Raw genomic sequence first — 26,219 nt, 5'->3', positions numbered from 1 at the left:
GAGCTGGGATCTAGACAGCCTGCCTTGGGCTGAAATAACTGCCCTGGATTCCCCGATGAAAGAAATATTATGCTCAATCATTGTTCTCTCCCACATTGAATACCAAAACTGATACACAAAATTCATGAATCCTAAAAATGTAGAAACAATAGCAGAAATCTCTTTCAGAGTCAGGAACATAAATATACTACTGGTGGATATGTTGATATGACGTTCACCATGGAGTAGAGAAAGCCATGACTGGGGCCTCTGCAGTAGACTGCTGGCTCTTTTGGAGCAGGGATCTTTTCATACTCTCTGTCCCCCTGGCACATAGTAAACTGGCAGATAATGGGTATACAATTCATTTTAGATGAATATGCTTGGGTTGTATGATTTGTTTAGATTGTCTGAAAATACTATTGTAGGTTGCCATTGCTACTTCTAATCCGATATTTATTCCTACCTTTAGTATCTACTTGGTTCTTGTGAGGTATTAATGGTCATTTGTAAAATGAATGGGCTATGTAAGTGCTAGTATTTTTATATATAATTATATATGTACACTAATATATACAAGTTTCAAATAAACATATGAGGAAAAAATAAATGGTACAAGGACAAAATATCACTCATTTAAAATGTTTTTAAAGATGTAAATGGAGCTCATGTTGGTTCAGTTTTTCTTCTATTTAATCAATAATCTTTACTGAATTTATTAATAATACTTACTTTGACTTTCTGGAATTTTAATATCTTTCTCCATCTCCTTCTCAAAAATATGATAATCAGAATCTGCTGCATCAGAGAAATCAAGCTTGAAAACCTAAAATATGTAATCAATAATGTTTAAACTTTTATTTGATCATACTTCTGTACTCAAACGGTCTATATGTCAATATACTTTTTTGAGGAATAAAAATATAAGAGGTTTTGCAGCTGAAAGGCCAACATGTAACCAGCACAGTATAATAGAATTGAGTTATGACTACTGGTCATTTTCTTTCAGAAAATTCTTTTATTTTAGTTGTTTTCATAAAGATAGTACATATTTTTATAATATTCAAGTACTACAGCAAAGCTCAGAGAATAAAGAAAAAGTTCTCTGAACTGCCACCACCTATTAAAAAAAAAAAAGATAGTTGACATTTTGGTGTATATTTTTCTTAGACCTTCCTTCATGATGGAGTTTTTATATTTTAAGGGACATAAGAATTACCTGCAGGGTTATTAAATTCTAACAACTCAACTTTGGAGATTTAGATTGAATAGGTTTGGGATGGAGCCCAAGATTTCCATTTTTAATATACTCCCCAGGTGATTCAAATACAGGTTGTTATCACATCAATCTCCGAGGAATTCTAATCTTCATCATCTCAGGGTGTGGCGGGTGCGGGGAATGTCCTATTTATCTCCCCAGTGAAGCTGAGTATTATACCATTAGTTGACTGGCACTGGCTTCCTTTACCACCAAGTGTAGAGGAAGAGAAGACCAAACTCTAGAGCTGTGCTAGGGGTACAGTAAGGGTTCTGAAGAGAGAGACCAAACATTGGTGTGAGCACCATGTTTCAATCAGGTCTTAGCAATGCTTCTAATTCCCGTCTACTGGGAAGAATAAAAATAAGTCCAAGGCTATTTCCAATTATTTTTCCTATTGCAAAAGTCTGCAATTATCTTCCCTGTAGATAAGACATTATGCTCTACTCCATTTCCCCCCCCCCAGATAGATATTTTTAAATGTGAAATTGTGGGTCCAACATTACATATTTTAACCTTTAATAAATTCTACTAAATTTCAGTCAGATATGACTTAGTGACCAACAACAACTAAAATTCTTTCTGAAAGTTTGTGGCAGTAATACTCCATCAATGAGACACAAGAATGTTTGTTTCTTCACATTTTTGTTAACACTGAATGTTTTGGCTTTCAATATTCTTAAGTATTGAAAATTTGATGAGAAAAAATGTGTCTATCATTGTCATACTTTTTATTCTTTTGTGTCTAATGCTTAGGCTAAACATCTTTACATATGTCTATTGGTAATTTTTATTTTTCTATCAATTTTATACTCATAGCCTTTCCTCATTTCCTTATTTAGTTGCCTAATCATTTCTTGTTCATCTTTGAAGTTCTTTTTTTATATTAGGAATAGCAACTCATTGCTTATAATATATACTGTAAATATTTTCTTCCAGACTGTGGTTTGTTTTAATGTTGCTTGTTGCAATCACTGAAAAAATATTTTCTCATTTATATTTGAAGTCAAATGCTTTTATCTTTTGATTTATAATTTTTGGGTTCCAATATTAATTATTTCCTAACTCTGAAAATATGTCCCTCAATTTTATTATATTTTAATTAATTTACTTTATATTAATTAATTCATCCAAAGTTTTATTTCTGTGTGTGTGGGGATAAAAGTCTTTCTATTTTTACACAGTAAAATGGAAAATTATATAGACAGTGGATTAAATAAAAATGCTTTTCCTGCTGATGAGAATTATTACTTTAGCTGCATACTAAATTCCTATCTATGTTGAATATGCTTCTATTTATTTCCATTTCTCTATTAGTTCCATTTCTGTGTGAGTGCATTACTATTTTTAAAAATTTTTCAGGACTTGAGTACAATCTTTTCTTTTTACTTATTCACACCACACACAAAAATTAACTCAAAACAGACCAAAGATCTAAATATAAAAAAATTATAAAAATCTTAGAATAAAATAAGAGAAAGTCTTTTGACTTTGAATTATGCAAAGTTTTCTTAAGTTATGATACCAAAAGGACAAGTGATAAAAGAAAAAATAGATTGGATTTATCACAGTTAAAAACTTTTGTGTTTCAAATGATACCACAAGAAACTAAAAAGACTCACAGAATGGGAAAAAATTTGTTAATTGTATAAGGAATTTGATGGGGCTTTCCTGGTGTCTCAGCGGTAAAGAATTTGCCTGCGATGCAGGAGACCTGGGTTTGATCCCTGAGTCAGGAAGATTACCTGGAGGAGAACAAGGCAACTCACTCCTGTATTCTTGCCTGGAGGATCTCATGGACAGAGAAGCCTGGCAGGCTACAATCCATAGGGTGGCAAAGAGTTGGACATGATTGAAGCAACTTAGCACACATGCAAGGAATTTGATAAGGGACTTATATCCTGAGTATATTTTTAAAAATTCTTAAAATTCATTAATTAAAAGATAGATAATCAAACCAACAAGAAGATACAGTAATTGTAAATATATATGCACCCAACATAGGAGCACCAACATAGAGCAGTTCAGTTCAGTTCAGTCGCTCAGGCGTGTCCGACTCTTTGTGACCGCATGAATCACAGCACGCCAGGCCTCCCTGTCCATCACCATCTCCCGGAGTTCACTCAGATTCACGTCCATCGACTCAGTGATGCCATCCAGCCATCTCATCCTCTGTCGTCCCCTTCTCCTGCCCCCAATCCCTCCCAGCATTAGAGTCTTTTCCAATGAGTCAACTCTTCACATCAGGTGGCCAAAGTACTGGAGTTTCAGCTTTAGCATCATCCCTTCCAAAGAAATCCCAGGGTCGATCTCCTTCAGAATGGACTTGTTGGATCTCCTTGCAGTTCAAGGGACTCTCAAGAGTCTTCTCCAACATCACAGTTCAAAAGCATAAATTCTTCGGCACTCAGCCTTCTTCACAGTCCAACTCTCACATCCATACATGACCACTGAAAAAACCATAGCCTTGATTAGGGTGACCTTAGTCGGCAAAGTAATGTCTCTGCTTTTGAATATACTATCTAGGTTGCTCATAACTTTTCTTCCAAGGAGTAAGCGTCTTTTAATTTCATGGCTGAAGTCACCATCTGCAGTGATTTTGGAGGCCCCAAAAATAAAGTCTGACACTGTTTCCACTGTTTCCCCATCTATTTCCCATGAAGTGATGGGACCGGATGCCATGATCTTCGTTTTCTGAATGTTGAGCTTTAAGCCAACTTTTTCACTCTCCTCTTTCACTTTCATCAAGAGGCTTTTTAGTTCCTCTTCACTTTCTGCCATAAGGGTGGTGTCATCTGCATATTTGAGGTGATTGATATTTCTCCCGGCAATCTTGATTCCAGCTTGTGTTTCCTCCAGTCCAGCATTTCTCATGATGTACTCTTCATATAAGTTAAATAAGCAGGGTGACAATGATAACAAATGGAAAGACAGAAATTGGCAGTAATGCCATAGTTTGACACTCCACCTACATCAATGGACAGATTATTTAGACAGAAAATCAAGAGGAAAATGTGTTTTGTGTGTGTGTCTAGTCACTTAGTCATGTCTGACTCTGCGACCCTTTGGACAGTAGCCCGCAGGCTCCTCTGTCTGTGGGAATTTTCAGTCAAGAACACTGGAGTGAGTTGCCATTTTCCTGCTCCATGGGATTTTCCCAACCTAGGGATAGAATCAGTGTCTCCTGCTTTGCTGCTGCTGCTGCTAAGTCACTCTGTCATGTCCGACTCTGTGCAACCCCATAGACATCAGCCCACCAGGCTCCCCCATCCCTGGGATTCTCCAGGCAAGAACACTGGAGTGGGTTGCGATTTCCTTCTCCAATGCATGAAAGTGAAAAGTGAAAAGTGAAGTCACTCAGGTGTGTCCAACTCTTAGCGACCCCATGGACCACAGCCTACCAGGCTCCTCCATCCATGGGATTTTCCAGGCAAGAGCACTGGAGTGGGGTGCCATTGCCTTCTCCCTCCTGCTTTGCAGGTGCATGCTGTACCAGCTGAGCCATCAAGGAAGCCTAGTAGGAAAATATTGGCCTTAAGTGATACATTAGACCAATGGACTTAGTAGATATATAGAGACTATTTCATCCCCAAACAGCAGAATTCAGATTCTTTTTAAGTGCACATGAAACTTTATCCAAGAAAGATTACATTTAGGCCACAAAACAAATAACAATAAATTTAAGAAGATTTAAATCATATTTAGCATCTTTTCTAACAACAACAGTGGGAAGGAGATGAATTATTCAATTGTGCCAGAACAATTTTGCATTTGGGAAAAAATTAAGTTAAACACACACAACAAAATAAATTATATTAATACACAGATGAAAATTTTAAAAGGTTTATTATATGTTTTTATTAAACAACCAGTGATTCAACAATAATATTAGAATAGGAAAAGGTATTACTGAAAAGTTAGAATGTACAAAAGAATATATTGTAAACTTATTTTCATTGATTGTCAAAAATAAGTATAGCACAGATGACAAATACATTTTTAATTCTTTTTACATACCATTCTCATATCAATGTGAAAACAGCAATAATACAACAAAATTTTATTTCCTTAGGACAAATTACTAGGAACAGATTTCTAAATCAAACAAAATGATAAGTTAAAAATATCAATATGTATTTCCAAAACTACCACCAGACATGTATGAATCTCTACTTCACAACCTTATAATTATGGAATATTAGTTCTCTCTTTCTAAAACTCTTTTCTTAATTTGTTTGGTTTCAAACATTATCTTTTTTGTTATTACACTTTAGTATAGGGTAAATATGGAGAAGGAAATGGCAACCCACTCCAGTGTTCTTGCCTGGAGAATCCCATGGATGGAGGGGCCTGGTGGGCTGCACTCTATGGGGTTGCAAAGAGTCAGACACGACTAAGCAACTAACACACACACACACACAGATAGGGTACATACAGTATATAGTAAATGAAATTCACTACTAATCTCTACTTATTACTAATGAGAATATAAACTTACAGTCTTTTGCTATTCATATTTATTCTCTGATGAATTTTGGATTAAATAGTTTATACTTTTTACTGAAATATTTTTGAATCTCATTAGTTTGGAAGTTATACTGGTGGCGCTGGGATCATTAGGTTATCCTCTACTTGTGCTTAATCCACTGTGTTTTTCTTTAAAAGCAAGTATCTTTAACTTCATTTAATCATTTATTAATCATTTTAAAACACAATGATACATGTACACAATGGGAATGTAAATTGGTACAGTCACTATGGAGACCAGTGTGGAGTTCCAAAAAAAACTAAAAATTAAACTACCATATGACCCAGCAATCCGGCATATACTTGGAGAAAATCGTAATTCAAAAAGATACATGCACCCCAGTGTTTATTGCAGCACTATTTCTAACAGCCAGGACATGGAAGCAACCTAAATGCCCATCAACAGAAGAACAGATAAAGAAAGATATGGTACATATATGCAATGGAATATTACTCAGCCATAAAAAATACTATCATCAGCAACATGGACGGACCTAGAGATTGTCATACTGAATGAAGCTAAGTCAGAAAGAAAAAGACAAATATACAATATTGCTTACATGTGTAATCTAAAAAATAGTGCAAAATGAACTTATCTACAAAACAAAAATAAAGTTACAGATGTAGAGAACAAACTTATAAATACCAAGGAGGGAATGGATGGGTGGCATGAATTGGGAGACTGGAATTGACATATATACACTACCGTGTATAAAGAGATAACTAATGAGAACCTCATGTTCTCAGTGCTCTGGGAACTCTATTCAGTGCACTGGGTGAGCTAAATGGGAAGAAATCTAAAAACAAGGCAATATATTTATATGTATAACTGATTCACATTGCTGTACAGCACAAACTAACACAACATTGTAAAGCAACTATATTCCAATAAAAATTAAATTAAAAACCCCCAAATCCACAAGGTATATTTTCTGTTTTTTAATAGCTCATTACTTTTCCCTTTTTTAAACTGATCATAATAATTTTAAAATTTATGTTGCTGCTGCTGCTGCTGCTACATCACCTCGCTAGTAAGTATCTAATGAAACTTTGATATCAAGCATTAGATAAACAATGAAATAATTTATCATAGTGAAACAAAATAAACGTTCCATACTGAACTTACATTAGCAGAATCTGAGATTTTTGATTCGCTGTCTTTGTTTGAGTATTTTGTAGTGTTTAAATATACATAATTCCGAATTGTTGCTGATAATAATCCATCAGCCCATTCCATAGTATTAGGATCCAGATGTCCATATAGTTCACTGAGAGTGATACACTTTGGATTTAAAATACAAATATCTATTTTTCCTCTTCTTCCTGAAATCTGAGAAAAATCCAGTGTGATTTTTAAAGACACTGACTATAGAACAATTGTCTAATTTTTTTTGTATCATTCCTACTAGACGTTTTAGGAGAGATCTTTCCCTTCAAAGAAGGATTCTTTATAAAGGTAGCACTTTGCAAGAAAGAGTAAAATTTAACTTATTAAAATTAGCCTTTATATCCAAATAATTATTTTTTAAAATTACAAATACTACAAATAAGGCTTCCCTGGTAGTTCAGCTGGTGAAGAATCTACCTGCAATGCAGGGGACCCTGGTTTGATTTCTTGGTCAGGAAATTCTGCTAGAGAAAGGATAGGCTACCCATTCCAGTATTCTTGGGCTTCCCTGGTGGCTCAGATGGTAATGAATCCACCTGCAATGTGGGAGACCTGGATTTGATCCCTGGGTTGGGATGATCCCCTGGAGAAGGGATCGGCTACCCACGCCAGTATTCTGGCCTGGAGAATTCCATGGACAGAGGAGCCTGGCAGACTACAGTCCATGGAGCTGCAAAAAGTTGGACACAACTGAGCAACTTTCACAGACACACAAATGAATCCCTAGGAAAAGAATGGGAAAAAAGAAAACCCATCATGCTTCTAAATGGACTTAGTAGATGTAACGAAGGGATATATCTGGAGATGGGAAAATTATCCTGCTTATCCAAGTGAATTCAATCTAATTGCATGAGTTAAAATTGGAAGAGGAAAGCAAAGGAGCAAATCAGAAACAGGGCAGTACAGAAGGATCTAGAGGTACGGACAGTGGGCAAAGATCTGAGAGAGGCTTCTAGAAGGTAAGGGCAACTTCCCGCTGACAGACAGCAAGGAAATTGGACCTACTTATTTATGCCAACACCTGAATGCACAAGGGAAAGAGTTTCTCCCCAGAGCCTCCAGAAAGGAACTCAACCTGCTGACATCTGGATCATAGCCCAGTGAGACCCATACTGGACTTCTGACTCCCAGAACCTGAAGATAATAAATGAGTGTAGTTTTAATCCATGTCATTGTGGTTATTAGTTATAGCAGCAATAGAAAATGAACATTTTATATTTCATATATATATATATACAATGAAATATACTCAACAAATATATACAATATAAATATACTCAGCCATAAAAAGAATAAAATAATGTCAGGAAGCATTTAACAGGAGGCTTACTGTGTGCTGTTTTGGATCCATCAGGAATTCTCTGTTCCTTATTAATTCCTAAATATTCAGGAATTAATCGAAGAGGCAAGCCTCTCCTGGGGTCTGAGGAATCCAGGTATTTCCTTCATTAGTCTTTCTATATGGTGATAAGTATCATCTTCCTTTTTATGAACCATATGGTAAAAGTGATTATTTACAACCCTCTCTCTTTCATATGGATGACCTCATGTTTCCTTGTAAGTTTTGATTTTATCTCTGCTGAAAATAGCTATCTTGTAAGACAGTATAAATACCTACACAATGTTGAATAAAATACCTCTGCTCCATCAGAGCTTTGGTCCCTGTGTCTTGCTTTCTCTCTCTCTGTTTTTCAGGCTGATCCCCTGGAGCGCAGAGGCTCTCTGAGTTCAATTTCCTGCCCGGGCTTCTAGGACCCTCTCGAGAAAGCGCTCTGCACCTTCACCCAATCGAGAGGGCACCTGAGGCCTCTGTGAAGAGAGCAAGCCCTGTGCCAGGGGCTTTATTGGCTTTCTGCATAAACCAAGGAATATCAGCCTCTTTCTCTCTCCTTTACTTTCTTAGCGGTCGACTCCGGACCACCAGGTCCATTGAAGGACCTCAACAAAATAACATCATTTACAGCAACAGAGATGGACCTAGAGATTGTCATATTAAGTTAAGGAAGTCAGAGAAAGACAAATGATATATGATATTGTTTATATATGGAATCTTAAAACATGATACAAATGAACTTATTTACAAAACAGAAATAGACTCATAGATAGAGAAAACAAACTTATGGTTCCCAACTAGGAAGGTGGGGGCAGGGATAAGGACTTTGGGATTAAAATATACACACTAATATATATATAAAGGGCTTCCTGGTGGCTCAGGCAATAAAGAATCTGCCTGTGATGCAGGAGACCTGGGTTCAATCCCTGGGTCGGGAAGATACCCTGGAGAAGGGGATGGCAACCCACGCCAGTAGTCTGGCCTGGAAAATCCCATGAACAGAGGAGCCTAGTCCATGGGGTGGCAAAGAGTTGGACATGACTAAGTGACTAACACTTTCACTATGTATAAGATAATCAACAAGGACTTACTATATAGCACAGGGAAATAAGTATCTTGTAATAACCTATAGTGGAAGAGAATGTAAAAAAAGAATACATATATATATATACACACATGAACATAAAAAAAGAATACACACACACACACACACACATAACTGAATCATTGCTGTATACCTGTAACTAACCTGTAACAGAACTCAATTATAAATTGATTATAAATCAATTATATTTCAATTAAAAAAACTTTCCATTAAAAAAAATCCCATTATGCCTCATCTAGGAACACAATCAGTATTTGAGCTAGGATGTGTTTTGTCTGGAGTCAGAGTTGGATATAAAAGTCAGGAAGAGTAAGATATAGTTTTAAGCTTCAGGTCATAATTGATACTCAGACTTTATTTACAACATTCTAGTTTCCCTGATGCTGGGAAAAATTGAAGGCAAAAGGAAAAGGAGAGGGCAGACGATGAGACAGTTACATAAAGCACTGAATCAATGGACATGAATCTGAGCAAACTCCAGGATACAGTGAAGAACAGAGAAGCCTGGCGTGCTGCAGTTCATGGGGTTGCAAAAAGGCGGACATGACTTAGTGACTGAACATACACATACACAATCTGTCTGGTGGCTACTGGAATAACAGGTCTGTGTCACGATTATGCATTTCAAGCAGGAAGAGTGGCAGGCATTTCTTGAGAGAGCTGCAAGAAGGCTACAGACCGACAGAAGCCTAAAATAAGAAATTTCAGATCAAGATATACAACAGACCGTCTAAGGCTCTAGGGAGAAACTAAGGTAAGAATGTTTGAGATTAAAACATTCAAAAGCACCTGCATATACAAGGGAATTGTGAAAGTCAGATGCAAACCCAGTAGAGATGCAGCCACAGAGGGGAGAAAAAAAAGTGAAAAGACTTATACTTTCATCTCGGGCTGATCCTTAGGCTTAGATCAGTGAAGAACTATCCCAGCAGACAGCAAGTCTGTAAAGCCTGAGAAATGTGGCTCTTTTTACGAATGCTCAGTTTTCAACAATAAAAAAATCACAAGGAATACAAAGAAACATGAAAACTTGCCCATTCAGAGTAATAAACTAAACAGAAAACATCCCTGAGGAAGCTCAGATATTGAACATAATAAAAAAAAAATTTAACTGTAGTAAATATGCTCAAAGAGATGAAGAAAATCATAGCTCAAACTAAAGGAAATGAATAAAATGATATGAGAAAAGTAGGGAATATAAGTAAACAGAAATTATGAAAAGGAACCAAATAGAAATTACAGAGCTGAAAATATAACAGCTGAAATAAAAAATTTCAGCAGAGGTAATCAGTTAATTTGAGCAGCCAGGAAAAAGAATCAGCAAATTTGAAAATAGGACTATTAAAATTACCTTGTTTGAGGTCATAAAACAACTCTCAATACATTTTAGAATATTGAAATCAATATTCTAAATATTCTTCTCCAACTGCAAATGAATAAAAACAGAAATCAATAACAAAAGTTGGAAAATTTTCCAATACATAGAAATTTAAAAATATACTTCTAAACAACCAATGAGTCAAAGAAGAAATAGGGAACTGAGATGAGCAAAAATGAAAACACAACATACCAACACTTATGGAATACAGTGAAATTAATGCAAAGAAGAAAAAGTACAGCTATAAACACCCACATTAAAAGAGAAAAAAGACCTCAAATCAACAGTCTAATTTAAACTGTAAGGAACTGGGAAAAGAAGAGCACGGTAAATTCAAGACCAGCAAGAAGAAGGAAATAATGATCAGAGAATAGATAAATAGAGAATAGAAAAACAATAGAGAGAACCAATATGACCAAAAGCTGGTTGCTTGAAAAGATCAATGCAATAGACAAACTTTTAACTAGACTGCAAATAGAAAACAAATAACAGAAATAAAAGCATGTACATAACTACTGCCTTGCAGATTTAAAGGATTATAAGAAAACCTTATGAACAGTTGTGTGCCAACAAATTATATAATCTAGATGAAACAGGCAAATTCTTAGAAACACAGACAACGACCAAAACCTGACTCAAGGAGAAATAGAAAATCTCAGCAGATCTATAACCAGTAAGGAGATTGAGTCAGTAATCAAGTGAAGTAGCTCAGTCGTGTCCGACTCTTTGCAACCCCATGGACTGTTCTAGCAGGCTCCTCCGTCCATGGAATTTTCCAGGCAAGAGTACTGGAGTGGGGTGCCATTGCTTTCTCCAGAGGATCTTCCCAACACAGGGATTGAACCTGGGTCTCCCGCATTGTGGGCAGATGCATTAACATCTGAGCCACCAGGGAAGTCCATCAGTAATCAAAACCTCCTAAAAAGTAAAGTCCAAACCTAGATGTTAGATGAGCTTGACAAAACATTTAAAGAAGTATTAACATCAAAGCAAAAAATAAAAAGGAGGGAACAGATTCTAACACATTCTTTGAGGCCAGCTACGTACCCTGATTCCAAACCCAGACAAAGATATCACAAGAAAAGAAAACTATGGACCAGTATATATATATAAAGCACTGGCAAACTGAACTCACCCAAATATCCATTAAGGGATGAACAGATAAACAAACTGTAATGAATGGACAAACAAATATTCTGAATAATGGAATATTACTCAGCCATAAAGTAGGATGAAGTACTGATACATGCTACATCTTGGATGAACCTCAAAATCATATGTGAAAGCACCCAGAAGAAGAGGTCTCATATTGCATGATTCCTTTTATATGAAATAATCTGAATAATCAGATGAAGCAAGGCAAAGGCTAATAGAGTTTTGCCAAAAGAATGCACTGGTCATAACAAAAGCCCTCTTCCAACAACACAAGAGAAGACTCTATGCATAGACATCACCAGATGGTCAAAACCGAAATCAGACTGATTATATTCTTTGCAGCCAAAGATGGAGAAGCTCTATACAGTCAGCAAAAACAAGACCAGGAGCTGACTGTGGCTCAGATCATGAACTCCTTATTGCCAAATTCAGACTCAAATTGAAGAAAGTAGGGAAAACCACTAGACCATTCACGTATGACCTCAATCAAATCCCTTATGATTATACAGTGGAAGTGAGAAATAGATTTAAGGGTCTAGATCTGATAGATAGAGTGCCTGATGAACTATGGAATGAGGTTCATGACATTGTACAGGAGGCAGGGATCAAGACCATCCTCAAGAAAAAGAAATGCAAAAAAGAAAAATGGATGTCTGAGGAGGCCTTACAAATAGCAGTGAAAAGAAGAGAAGCAAAAAGCAAAGGAGACAAGGAAAGATATAGCCATTTGAATGCAGAGTTCCAAAGAATAGCAAGGAGAGGTAAGAAAGCCTTCCTCAGTGATCAGTGTGAAGAAATAGAGGAAAACAATAGAATAGGAAAGACTAGAGATCTCTTCAAGAAAATTAGAGATACCAAGGGAACATTTCATGCAAAGATGGGCTCAATAAAGGACAGAAATGGGATGGGCCTAACAGAAGTAGAAAATATTAAGAAGAGGTGGCAAGAAAACATAGAAGAACTGTACAAAAAAGATCTTCATGATCCAGATAATCACGATGGTGTGCTCACTCATCTAGAGCCAGACATCCTGGAATGTGAAGTCAAGTGGGCCTTAGGAAACATCACTACAAACAAAGCTAGTGGAGGTGATGGAATTCCAGTTGAGCTATTTCAAATCCTAAAAGATGATGCTGTGAAAGTGCTGCACCCAATATGCCAGCAAATTTGGAAAACTCAGCAGTGGCCACAGGACTGGAAAAGGTCAGTATTCATTCCAATCCCAAAGAAAGGCAATGCCAAAGAATGCTCAGACTACTGCACAATTGCACTCATTTCACACGCTAGTAAAGTAATGCTCAAAATTCTCCAAGCCAGGCTTCAGCAATATGTGAACCGTGAACTTCCAGGTGTTCAAGCTGGTTTTAGAAAAGGCAGAGAAACCAGAGATCAAATTGCCAACATCTGATGGATCATCAAAAAAGCAAGAGAGTTCCAGAAAAACATCTACTTCTGCTTTATTGACTTCACCAAAGCCGTTGACTGTGTGGATTGCAACTGTGGAAAATTCTGAAAGAGATGGGAATACCAGAGCACCTGACCAGCCTCTTGAGAAATCTGTGTGCAGGTCAGGAAGCAACAGTTAGAATTGGACATGGAACTAGTGACTGGTTCCAAATTGGGAAAGGAGTATGTCAAGGCTGTATATTGTCACCCTGCTTATTTAACTTCTATGCAGAATACATCATGAGAAACGCTGGGCTGGAAGAAGCATAAGGTGGAATCAAGATTTCATGGAGAAATATCAATAACTTCAGATATGCAGATGACACCAACCTTACGGCAGAAAGTGAAGAAGAACTAAAGAGCGTCCTGATGAAAGTGAAAGAGCAGAGTGAAAAAGCTGGCTTACAACTCAACATTCAGAAAACCAAGATCATGGCATCTGGTCCCATCATTTCATGGCAAATAGATGGGGAAACAGTGGAAACAGTGGCAGACTTTATTTTTGAGGGGGCTCCAAAACCACTGCAGATGGTGACTGCAGCCATGAAATTAAGAGATGCTTGCTCCTTGGAAGAAAAGTTATGACCAACCTAAACAGCATATTAAAAAGCAGAGACGTTACTTTGCCAACAAAGGTCTGTCTAGTCAAGGCTATGGTTTTTCCAGTAGTCATGTATGGATGTGAGAGTCAGACTATAAAGAAAGCTGAGCGCCAAAGAATTGATGCTTTTGAACTATGGTGTTGGAGAAGACACTTGAGAGTCCCTTGAACAGCAAGGATATTCCAACCAGTCCATCCTAAAGGAAATCAGTCCTGAACATTCATTGGAAGGACTGATGCAGCTGAAGCTCCAATATTTTTGCCACCTGATGGGAAGAACTGACTCATTTGAAAAAAACCCTGATGCTGGGAAAGATTGAAGGTGGGAAAAGAAGGGGACGACAGAGAATGAGATGGCTGGATGGCATCACCGACTCAATGGACATGAGTTTGTGTAAACTCCAGGAGTTGGTGATGGACAGGGAGGCCGGGTGTGCTGCAGTCTATGGGATTGCAAAGAGTCGGACATGACTGAGTGACTGAACTGAACTAAACTGAATCTGAATACACAAATCCATACAGACAGAAGGTCAACCAGTGGTTTCCAGAGAATGGAGAGAAAAGGTAATGGGGAGTGATTTTTTAATGGGTAGAGGGTTTTCTTCTGGAAAATTTGAAACCAGAGTGAGGTGGTAATTACACAATGCTGCAAATGCACTAAATTATATTGAAATTGTACATCTTAAGATGGTTAATTACATGATATATGAAATTCACTTGGATTTTACTTTGCAGTGCATGATGAATGTATACCCACCACAGAACAATCCAACTCGAGGTACAGACATTTTTTAAAGGATGTGTTTGTGTGCTCAGTAGTTCAGTTTTGCCCGACTCTTTCCAACTCCATGGACTGTAGCCTGCCAGGCTCCTCTATGCATGGAATTCTCCAAGCAAGAGCACTGGAGTGAATTGCCATGCCTTTCTTCAGGGGATCTTCCCAACCTGGGATCGAACCCAGGTCTCCTGGATTGCAGGTGATTCTTTACCATCTGAGCCACAACGATACCAACATACATAAGGGAATCTAGTACAAGCATTATAGAAGTTTCCTATGATGAAGAGGGAAAAGAAGTGAAGATAAGAAAATAAAGTAATCTAAACTGAACTAACATAAATATAGAAAAGGTCCTGAACAGACCAATTAGGAAAAGTTTTGAATCTAGGAGGAAGATAAAAACAATTCTATTACCTAAGATCTTGCCATTAGTCTAAATATTTTTATTATATTTTAAAAGCCTTATATATAAAATGGAGAAGGAAATGGCAACCCACTCCAGTATTCTTGCCTACAGAATCCTGTGGACAGAGGAGCCTGGAGGGCTGCTGTCCACGGGGTCACACAGAGTCAGACATGACTGAAGTGACTTTGCAGCAGCAGCATATAAAAGATATTAAACATGAAAGAATCATTAAATAAATTAAATTATAGCATAGTTATACACAGTGCTTTCCTGGTGGCTCAGACAGTAAAGAATCCACTTGCAATGCAGGAGAGACTCAGGTTTGGAAACCTATGACAAAACTAGTGCATGCGTGCGTGCTATGTCGCTTCAGTCTTGTTGAGCTCTTTGAGACCCTGCGGATGGTAGCCCTCCAGACTCCTCTGTCTGTGGAATTCTCCAGACAAGAATACTGGAGTGGGTTGCCATGCCTTTCTCCAGCAGACCTTCCCAACCCAGGGACTGAACCCACATCTCTTAAATCTCCTGCATTGACATGCAGGTTCTTTACCACTAGCACCAAGTGGGAAGTCCGATGACAAACTTAGACAGCATATTAAAAACCAAAGACATTAGTTTGCCAACAAAGGTCCATACAATCAAAGCTATTGTTTTCCCAGCAGTCATGTATGGATGTGAGAGTTGGACCATAAAGAAGGGTTGAGTGCCGAAAAACTGATGCGTTTGAAATGTGGTGTTACAGAAGACTCTTGTGAGTCCCTTAGACTGCAAGGAGATCAAACCAGTCATTCCAAAAGGAAATTGATCCTGAATATTTTTTGGAAGGACTGATGCTAAAGCTGAAGCTCCAAAACTTTGGCCCCTAATGGGAACAGCCAACTCACTGGAAAAGACCCTGGTGATGGAAAAGACTGAGGGCAAAAGGAGAAGAGGGTGGCAGAGAATGAGATGGCTATATAGCATCACCAACTCAATGGACATGAGTTTGAGCAAACTCCCGAAGACAGCGAAGGACAGGAAAGCTTGCCGTGCTGCAGTCCATGGGATCACAAGAAGTCAGACACAACTTAGTGACTGAACAACAAAAAAACAACAAATAGTCATATGTGAGCTTCCCAGTGGCACTAGTGGTAAAGAATCAGCCTGGCAATGCAGGAGATATAAGAGATGTGCATTTGAATCCTGGGTTAGGAAGATCCCCTGGAGGAGGGCATGGCAACCCACTCCGGTATTCTTGCCTGGAAAATAACATGGACAGAGGAGCCTGGTGGCCTACGGTCCATAGAGTCACAGAAGAGTTGGACATAACTGAAGTGACTTAGCAGACATGCACACACATAGTCATGTATACAGAATATACTTATTGGAATGATGTTGCGAGAAGTTTTTAATGACGGGGTTAATTCTCAGCATATAACATTAGGTGAAAAAGCCAACCTTAGAAAATTTGAAATTATTTATACATAGTACTATCTCAATTATCTATAAACATATTTAGTTTAAAAAATAATGAAAAGAAATACAATGAAGTATTTGCAGTTGTTATAAATTTCTCACAATGGTACATATTTTTTTTGCAATATGAAAAATATTTTTAATAAAACAAATTTCTGTCCACTGAGTTGTAAGGACTGAATGAGATAATTCAAGTAAAGGTGTTTTCACCAGTATTTGGTCCATATTTAGTACTGCATGAATATTATTTATTTTTATTATTGATGTGATAATTTACCTATTACTAATTATAATATTAGTATAATATTATAATAATATTGAGAATTAACAGTTATTGATAATGGATAAAGAATTATGAGCTGCCACATGAATGATTTTGAAGCAGGATATTGCACACTGGAAGAATCCACATAATTGAGAACCTGAGTTTCTTAGACTTTTGGACTATACTACCAACAATGAATCTTTAAGGTATGGACAGTATGAAAAGGCAAAATGATTGGATACTGAAAGAAGTACTCCCCAGGTCAGTAGGTGCCCAATATGCTACTGGAGGTCAGTGGAGAAATAACTCCAGAAAGAATGAAGGGTTGGAGCCAAAGCAAAAACAATACCCAGCTGTGGATGTGACTGGTGATAGAAGCAAGGTCCGATGCTGTAAAGAGCAATATTGCATAGGAACCTGGAATGTCAGGTCCATGAATCAAGGCAAATTGGAAGTGGTCAAACAGGAGATGGCAAGAGTGAATGTCAACATTCTAGGAATCAGTGAACTAAAATGGACTGGAATGGGTGAATTTAACTCAGATGACCATTATATCAACTACTGTGGGCAAGAAACCCTTAGAAGAAATGGAGTAGCCATCATGGTCAACAGAAGAGTCCGAAATGCAGTCCTTGGATGCAATCTCAAAAATGACAGAATGATCTCTGTTCGTTTCCAAGGCAAACCATTCAATATCACAGTAATCCAAGTCTACACCCCAACCAGTAACATTGAAGAAGCTGAAGTTGAATGGTTCTATGAAGACCAACAAGACCTTTTAGAACTAACACCCCCAAAAGATGTCCTGGACTGGGGACTGGAATGCAAAAGTAGGAAGTCAAGAAACACCTGGAGTAACAGGCAAATTTGGCCTTCGAATACGGAATGAAACAGGGCAAAGACTAGTAGAGTCTTGCCAAGAAAATGCACTGGTCATAGCAAACACCCTCTTCCAACAACACAAGAGAAGACTCTACACATGGACATCACCAGATGGTCAACACCAAAATCAGATTGATTATATTCTTTGCAGCCAAAGATGGAGAAGCTCTGTACAATCAACAAAAACAAGACCAGGAGCTGACTGTGGCTCAGATCATGAACTCCTTATTACCAAATTCAGACTCAAATTGAAGAAAACAGGGAAAACCGCTAGACTATTCAGGTATGACCTCAATCAAATCCCTTATGATTATACAGTGGAAGTGAGAAATAGATTTAAGGGTCTAGATCTGATAGATAGAGTGCCTGATGAACTATGGGATGAGGTTCGTGACACTGTACAGGAAACAGGGATCAAGACCATCCCCATGGAAAAGAAATGCAAAAAGCAAAATGGCTGTCTGGGGAGGTCTTACAAATAGCTGTGAAAAGAAGAGAAGCGAAAAGCAAAGGAGAAAAGGAAAGATATAAGCATCTGAATGCAGAATTCCAAAGAATAGCAACAAGAGATAAGAAAGCCTTCTTCAGAGATCAATGCAAAGAAATAGAGGAAAACAACAGAATGGGAAAGACTAGAGATCTCTTCAAGAAAATTAGAGATACCAAGGGAACATTTCATGCAAAGATGGGCTCAATAAAGGACAGAAATGCGATGGGCCTAACAGAAGCAGAAAATATTAAGAGGTGGCAAGAAAACACAGAAGAACTGTACAAAAAGGATCTTCATGACCCAGATAATCACGATGGTGTGATCACTCATCTAGAGCCAGACATCCTGGAATGTGAAGTCAAGTGGGCCTTAGAAAGCGTTACTACGAACAAAGCTAGTGGAGGTGATGGAATTCCAGTTGGAGCTATTTCAAATCCTGAAAGAGGATGCTGTGAAAGTGCTGCACTCAATATGCCAGCAAATTTGGAAAACTCAGCAGTGGCCACAGGACTGGAAAAGGTCAGTATTCGTTCCAATCCCAAAGAAAGGCAATGCCAAAGAATGCTCAAACTACCGCACAATTGCACTCATCTCACACGCTAGTAAAGTAATGCTCAAAATTCTCCAAGCCAGGCTTCAGCAATGCGTGAACCATGAACTTCCAGATGTTCAAGCTGGTTTTAGAAAAGGCAGAGGAATCAGAGATCAAATTGCCAACATCCACTGGATCATGGAAAAAGCAAGAGAGTTCCAGAAAAACATCTACTTCTGCTTTATTGACTATGCCAAAGCCTTTGACTGTGTGGATCACAATAAACTGTGGAAAATTCTGAAAGAGATGGGAATACCAGACCACCTGACCTGCATCTTGAGAAATCTGTATGCAGGCCAGGAAGCAACAGTTAGAACTGGACATGGAACAACAGGCTGGTTCCACATAGGAAAAGGAGTACGTCAAGGCTGTATATTGTCACCCTTCTTATTTAACTTACATGCAGAGTACATCATGAGAAACACTGGTCTGGAAGAAACACAAGCTGGAATCAAGATTGCTCGGAGAAATATCAATAATCTCAGATATGCAGATGACACCACCCTTATGGCAGAAAGTGAAGAGGAACTAAAAAGCCTCTTGATGAAAGTGAAAGAGGAGAGTGAAAAAGTTGGCCTAAAGCTCAACATTCAGAAAACGAAGATCATGGCATCCGGTCCCATCACTTCATGGGAAATAGATGGGGAAACAGTGGAAACAGTGTCAGACTTTATTTTGGGGGGCTCCAAAATCACTGCAGATGGTGACTTCAGCCATGAAATTAAACGACGCTTACTCCTTGGAAGAAAAGTTATGACCAACATAGATAGCATATTCAAAAGCAGAGACATACTTTGCCGACTAAGGTCCGTCTAGTCAAGGCTATGATTTTTCCAGTAGTCGTGTATGGATGTGAGAGTTGGACTGTGAAGAAGGCTGAGTGCCGAAGAATTGATGCTTTTGAACTGTGGTGTTGGAGAAGACTCTTGAGAGTCCCTTGGACTGCAAGGAGATCCAACCAGTCCATTCTGAAGGAGATCAGCCCTGGGCTTTCTTTGGAAGGAATGATGCTAAAGCTGAAACTCCAGTACTTTGGCCACCTCATGCAAAGAGTTTACTCATTGGAGAAGACTTTGATGCTGGGAGGGATTGGGAGCAGGAGGAGAAGGGGACGACCGAGGATGAGATGGCTGGATGGCATCACAGACTCAATGGACGTGAATCTGAGTGAACTCTGGGAGTTGGTGATGGACAGGGAGGCCTGGCGTGCTGCAATTCATGGGGTCGCAAAGAGTCGGACACAACTGAGCGACTGAACTGAACTGAATTAAAATGCATACTATTTATTAGAGTCTAATTTTATATTGAATAAAAATATGTCTTGAAAAGGTAGGAGTTATTCTAGGTATCTAAGGACGATTCAACATTAGTAAGTCTATCAAGATAAGCTATAAATTAACCAGATAAAATATTAAAAATACATGCTTAGAAATCATTTCATAAATTCTAGGAGTCAAAAACTGAAATGTAATGAGACTAAAAGGTAATTTCCAGTGTGTGATAGAGAATACCCATTATCAACTGAGAGCAAAATCATATTAAATACAGACATAGCAACTGCATTTTAGATACTGTAAGGAACAAAGTATTACAGTTAACATTGTCTTGGAGAGTTAATCAATTCAATAAGATAAAAACATATAAATATTAGAAGAGAAAAAAATTTATATAGTCATTTGAAGATATTTCAAAGCAACTAGAGGAATAACAAGTGAAACCAAAAGTTAGTAAAAGGAAATAAATCATAAAATCAGCTAGAAATAAATCAAATAGGAATGAAATGTGATATACCATATAAACTGAAGAATGAAGATAATTCAATAGATTACCTAAAAAAAATAATTAAACTATTAGTCAATTAGGTAAAATGACTAAATACAACATATATATTTTATAATTTTATTTTACACTAGCGCCTATCAGTTTGAGAGTCAGATGAAAAAAATCTTGTTCACTACAATGATTCCTAACTACACAATTCCTAGCAAGAAATTTGACAAGTAAAAAAAAACGTACTTCTGTAAAGAGAACAAAAACTGTTATTGAAGTATAAAATAAGACCTAAACAAAAAGAGAAATATTTTATTTAGTAGAATATTTACCTGTGAAATAGAGTCCCTTTCTTCAATCAATAAGAATTCTTCAATTGGTAATAGTGTTAATGCTTTTTCTAAAATTCTTCTGACTGTTGTTTTTCCTCCACCTGTTGGACCCACTAACATCACACCAACACAAGCCTAAAACAGAATTGAGGATTTAAGGCTTAATTCTAGTTTACTGATTATTCAACAAAGCTGAAACCTCAAAGTTCTTATTTACAAATATATCTCTGACTATATCCATGGACCATTCATTCAAACTATTTTTCAATTGGTTGTAATCTGGGTTCTGTTTTATTGACTAGGCAAATATTAAAATCACCATGCTGCTGCTGCTGCTAAGTCGCTTCAGTTGTGTCTGACTCTGTGCGACCCCATAGACGGCAGCCCACCAGGCTCCCCTGTCCCTGGGATTCTCCAGGCAAGAACACTGGAGTGGGGTGCCATTTCCTTCTCCAATGCATGAAAGTGAAAAGTGAAAGTGAAGTCGCTCAGTCGTGTCCGACTCTTAGCGACCCCATGGACTGCAGCCTACCAGGCTCCTCCGTCCATGGTATTTTCCAGGCGAGAGTACTGGAGTGGGGTGCCACTGCCTTCTCCGTAAGTCTCCCAATTTTAAAATTCAAAGAGTGATTTTCATTCTTGATATTTAATAGTTTATTTCAGTTTCTAATTCTCATTTACTCCTGTGCCTTTCTCTGTGATTGGCTTCTGTAGTAAGATTTATCTGGGCTTCCTGTTCTCTATTTTTTCTCTTTAGAGTTCTGATTGTCCTTTCCATGTTAATCTTCCCTAATTCATCCTTGTCTCTCTCTCCTCCACATTGTCCCTATCCAATTTCATCCATTTGAGTATCTTTAACTATCATCTGAATTCTAATGACTCCTTTTAAAAATGTACATTTTTCTCAGTCTTTGATTCTAAATGCCAGAGTGAAATTTCAGTGTGCTACTGAATACTTCCATCTGGATGTCACACATCATTTTCAAAGTCAACATAATCTAATCTGTATCTTTTTTCCCCTACATTTGTTCTTTCTGTTATTTTCCTGCTGCTGCTGCTAAGTTGCTTCAGTTGTGTCTGACTCTGTGCGACCCTGTAGATGGCAGCCCACCAGGCTCCCCTGTCCCTGGGATTCTCCAGGCAAGAACACTGGAGCGGGTTGCCATTTCCTTCTCCCTAATCTAGTCAATAAAACCACTAGGTATCAACTGTCTGGGCTTCGCTGGTAGCTCAGCTGGTAAAGAATCCACCTGCAATGCAGGAGAGCCCAGGTTTGATTCCTAGGTCAGGAAGAAGGGATAGGTTACCCACTCTAGTATTTTTGTGCTTCCCTGGTGGTTCAGATGGTAAAGAACCCGCCTGCAATGCAAAAGACCTGGTTTCGATCCCTGGGTTGGGAAGATCCCCTGGAGGAGGGCATGGCAACCCACTCCAATGTTCTTGCCTGGAGAATCCCCATGGACAGAGGAGCCTGGTGGGCTACAGTCCATGAAGTTGCAAAGAGTCGGACATGACTAAGTGACTAAGTACAGCATAGCACCAACTGTCTAAAGTAGAATACTTGCGTTTTTCATTCTCTTATCTCTTTGAAAACTTTTGCATGATATCATCCTTTCTTTATCCCAACCACAATAGCCTGCCTTACCTTGGTGTTGTGAACTGAATTTTCGTGTCCTCCTAACATTCAAATGTTGAAGCCCTATCACCCAGTGCAGTAGTATTGCAGGTGGGGGTCTTTGGTAGGCAAGCAAGTTTAGATGAGGTCATGAGGGTGGACTGCATGTTGGAATGGTGTCTTTATAAGAAAAGGAAGAGAGAGGAGAGTTTCCTCTCCTTCTACTATGTGAGGACAGTGTGAGAAGTGTCCTGCAGCTCACCATCTGCAGGTAGAAGGTTCTCACCAGAAATAAAACCTGCCAGCACTTTGATCTTGAATATCCCAGTCTCCAGAACTGTGAGAAATAAGTCTGCTGTGTAAGCCATTCAGTCTGTTGTGTTTTGTTAGAGCAGTCCAAATAGACTGAGTAGGTCAGATGCTAAACATCAGAGTGGGCCCCTCACCATCTCCTTTGGACTATGGCAAGAACATTGAAGAAATAACTATTTTTAACAATGTCTCACATATCTACATTAAAATTTAAATAGGGATAAAGGTAAAACATCTTTTTACTTCCATTTCAACCCCTATACCTTCATGAAGGCTTTGTGATTCTCTGGTCTGATAGTCCCATTCTATAACTGGAAAGGTGAGAAAGATCCAAAAAGCCTTGGTTGTCGCATGGAAATTACACATTCAGGACTGCAGCTAGCCTGGTCCTGGCGCATCACAGCTTTATATGAAAGAACGGCAGCTATTTCTCTGGGAGCAATTTTATACCCCACTTAAACTCCTAAAGCAAAGCTGATGGCTCAGTTGACCCTTGATTCACAAAGATTTCCACAAACGCTTTGGTCTGGTTTACTGATGGTTCAACTAAGCTGAAACCTGAAGTCTCTTGATGTCCAGCCTCAGAGTCAGCTATGAAGAATCAAAAGAAGTCTTGTTTATTTTGCTTCCTGGGAAGAACTCCAATTCTTGAGCTTTTGTTGATGGCCTATTTGGTGTGCCATTTGGAAAACTACAGAACAGAAGATTAAAGATAATCCTATATGGGGCTTTGTACTATGGAGACAAACGGCAGCTGCTGATCAAACTACCTAAGTCATTCAAGGGCCCTTGGTGAGGACCCATTCTAATGAGATTACCCAGAATTAGAATTAAGCTTCCGATTGATTTCTCTTCCCAGGTTGCTGTGACAGCTTTCCGGATGCAACATCACACTGGATGTTGTAACACGTTCACCATCACAGATTGGACAAAATAAAGAACTGTGTGTTTCTGATGCTACCACTGAACTTCAGACTGGTGACTCCTACCAAAAGTTGACACAGTTGTCTCAGTGAGAGAAGCCACACTGCATAGGGCATGAATGATCCCCACTTACACCTGGCAGATCCTACATCAGATCTTTGATCTCCTCTATTAGGTCTACCGGTGGTGTTTCACTGATACTAACGCTATTCAAGCTATGGCCCTGCTATTTCAATCCGACTGACTAACTCTAGGCACACCATCACATCTGTTGAAAGTAATTTGTGTCATGTGTTTGAATATCTGGACCATTTGTAACATGACAATGGTGTCAACCTTTTAATGCAAGAGTCACTCAAAAATGAGCTGATTGTCAAGGAATTCTATGGACCTTCTACACTTCCTACCATCCACAGGCATCTGGTATTATTGATCACTGGAATAGCCTTTCAAAAACTGACTCAGAAAGATTTCTGACTCTATCTCCCTTACCTTCTTTTTGTCCAAACACTTTACCAAGAAAATTTGATCACTGAATGTGAGTTTCCCCAGAAAGGAATTATTTCTTTTTATTTGCTTCCTGAGTAATTATCAGCATGAAACAGATAAGGGATTATATAGAACTATTTTATAAATTTGGAATTCAGTCCTGAAGACCATTCCTATACTTCTTATGTAGAAGCCAACCATTAACTTGCCTCCCTCCCTAAACCAATGCAAACTGCACCTCAGAGAAGATTATATGTCCTCTGAGTGTCAATTTTTCACAAATTTACATTTCTTTGCCTAAAAGGTAAAAGAGCATCCTGTTTTGATCATTTTTTGAGGTCTTCATTGTTTTTTGAAGACTCTTGTGTGCATATAAAAATTCAATACAATGTGTATGTTCTCCTGTTTATCTGTTTTTGTCAGTTTAATTTTCAGACTGGGTCGGGAACTCTAAGTGGTGCCAACAGATATAAAGACTTGTTATAAACCTATGATAATTAAGACTGTGTGGTGTTGTCACAAAGATAGAAATACAGGACAAATAATAAAGTATAGAAGAAATCTATCCTTTTATATATGAAAACTTACTATATGACAGAAATCATATATCAGTAAAGAAGTCTTAGGAACAGTGGTTATCCATTCAGGGAAAGGGCTTCCCTGGTGGCTCAGATGGTAAAAAATCTGCCTGTAATGCAGGAGACCCAGGTTCAATCCCTGGGTCGGGTTTGATTCCTAGCTTGGGAAGATCCCCTGGATAAGGGAATGACAGTCCACTCCAGTATTCTTGCCTGGAGAATCCCATGGACAGAGGAGCCTGGCAGGCTACAGTCCATGGGGTCACAAAGAGTCAGAATGAAACTTTCTCTTTTCACTTTCTTATAGGGAAAACTAAATTCTTACTTGACATTTTAATGAAAAATAAACCACAGACAACTTAGAAGTGAGAAATGCAAGTATCTAAAAATTTCAGAAAAATTGCTGACAAAACCTTGATGAGACAGGATAGAAAAGATTTCTAAAAATAGGACACAAAAACACAAGCCATAAAAAAAGATCAATAGAGATTACTGCATTAACAAAGTCTCCTGTACAACTGTACACCATAAATATTTCTAAATAGTGTGAAATGAAAATACCCGCTGCCATATCAACAAGCAAGAAATGTCATAGCCATCAGTGATTTCTGGCCTTCAAATGTGAATGATGGCTCCCCAAACTGTGATCCAGTGGATGCTGTGACCCCACCCCTGCCCCACCCCCCATGGTGGCTGCTGAGGAGCTGGGAAATGCAAGAAGCGGCCAGCGGCCACGTTTAAGGTGAACGAGGAACTAGGATTGGCCCCAGATAGCTGAGGCTCACGTGGAATGAGTGAGCCTAGGGGTCCCAGAGGCCTGCATCTTCCCATACACAGAACGCTAAGTCCCTTAACTTGATAGCTGATCTTTCATGTTCCCACACTGCCTGCTCCCTTTGTTGCAAACTTGTATATAGCCTGACATTCCCTTCTGCCTCCTTGGACAGAAACGGTATGGACCTAACAGAAGCAGGAGATATTAAGAAGAGATGGCAAGAATACACAGAAGAACTGTACAAAAAAGGTCTTAATGACCCAGATAACCATGATGGTGTTATCATTCACCTAGCCAGACATAATGGAGTCCGAAGTCAAGTGGGCCTTAGGAAGCATCACTATAAACAAAGCTAGTGGAGGTGATGGAATTCCAGCTGAGCTATTTCAAATCCTAAAAGATAATGCTGTCAAAGTGCTGCACCTGCCAGCAAATTTGGAAAACTCAGCAGTAGCCACAGGACTGGAAAAGGTCAGTTTTCATTCCAATCCCAAAGAAAGGCAATGCCAAAGAATGTTCAAACTATCACACAATTGCACTCATCTCACACACTAGCAAAGTAATGCTCAGAGTTCTTCAAGGTAGGCTTCAACAGTATGTGAACCG

General features: G+C 38.4%; 1 protein-coding gene across 1 annotated transcript in view; it reads right to left on the bottom strand.

Moving 5' to 3' along the window:
* DNAH14 (dynein axonemal heavy chain 14) overlaps positions 1–26,219 on the bottom strand; it is a 388,242-nt gene that overhangs the window by 169,534 nt on the left and 192,489 nt on the right. The window contains exons 37-39 of the mRNA XM_052654143.1: positions 20,921–21,055; positions 6,891–7,094; positions 712–805 (exon numbers count right to left, since the gene is read on the bottom strand). Of these exons, the coding sequence (XP_052510103.1) occupies positions 712–805; positions 6,891–7,094; positions 20,921–21,055 (433 nt within the window). The remainder of the gene's footprint in view (positions 1–711; positions 806–6,890; positions 7,095–20,920; positions 21,056–26,219) is intronic.

The sequence above is a fragment of the Budorcas taxicolor genome, chromosome 16 (assembly GCF_023091745.1).
Source record: "Budorcas taxicolor isolate Tak-1 chromosome 16, Takin1.1, whole genome shotgun sequence".
Taxonomy (NCBI): domain Eukaryota; kingdom Metazoa; phylum Chordata; class Mammalia; order Artiodactyla; family Bovidae; genus Budorcas; species Budorcas taxicolor.
The sequence above is the reverse complement of the archived record's forward strand: the minus strand, read 5'-3'. Positions and strand labels throughout refer to the sequence as shown.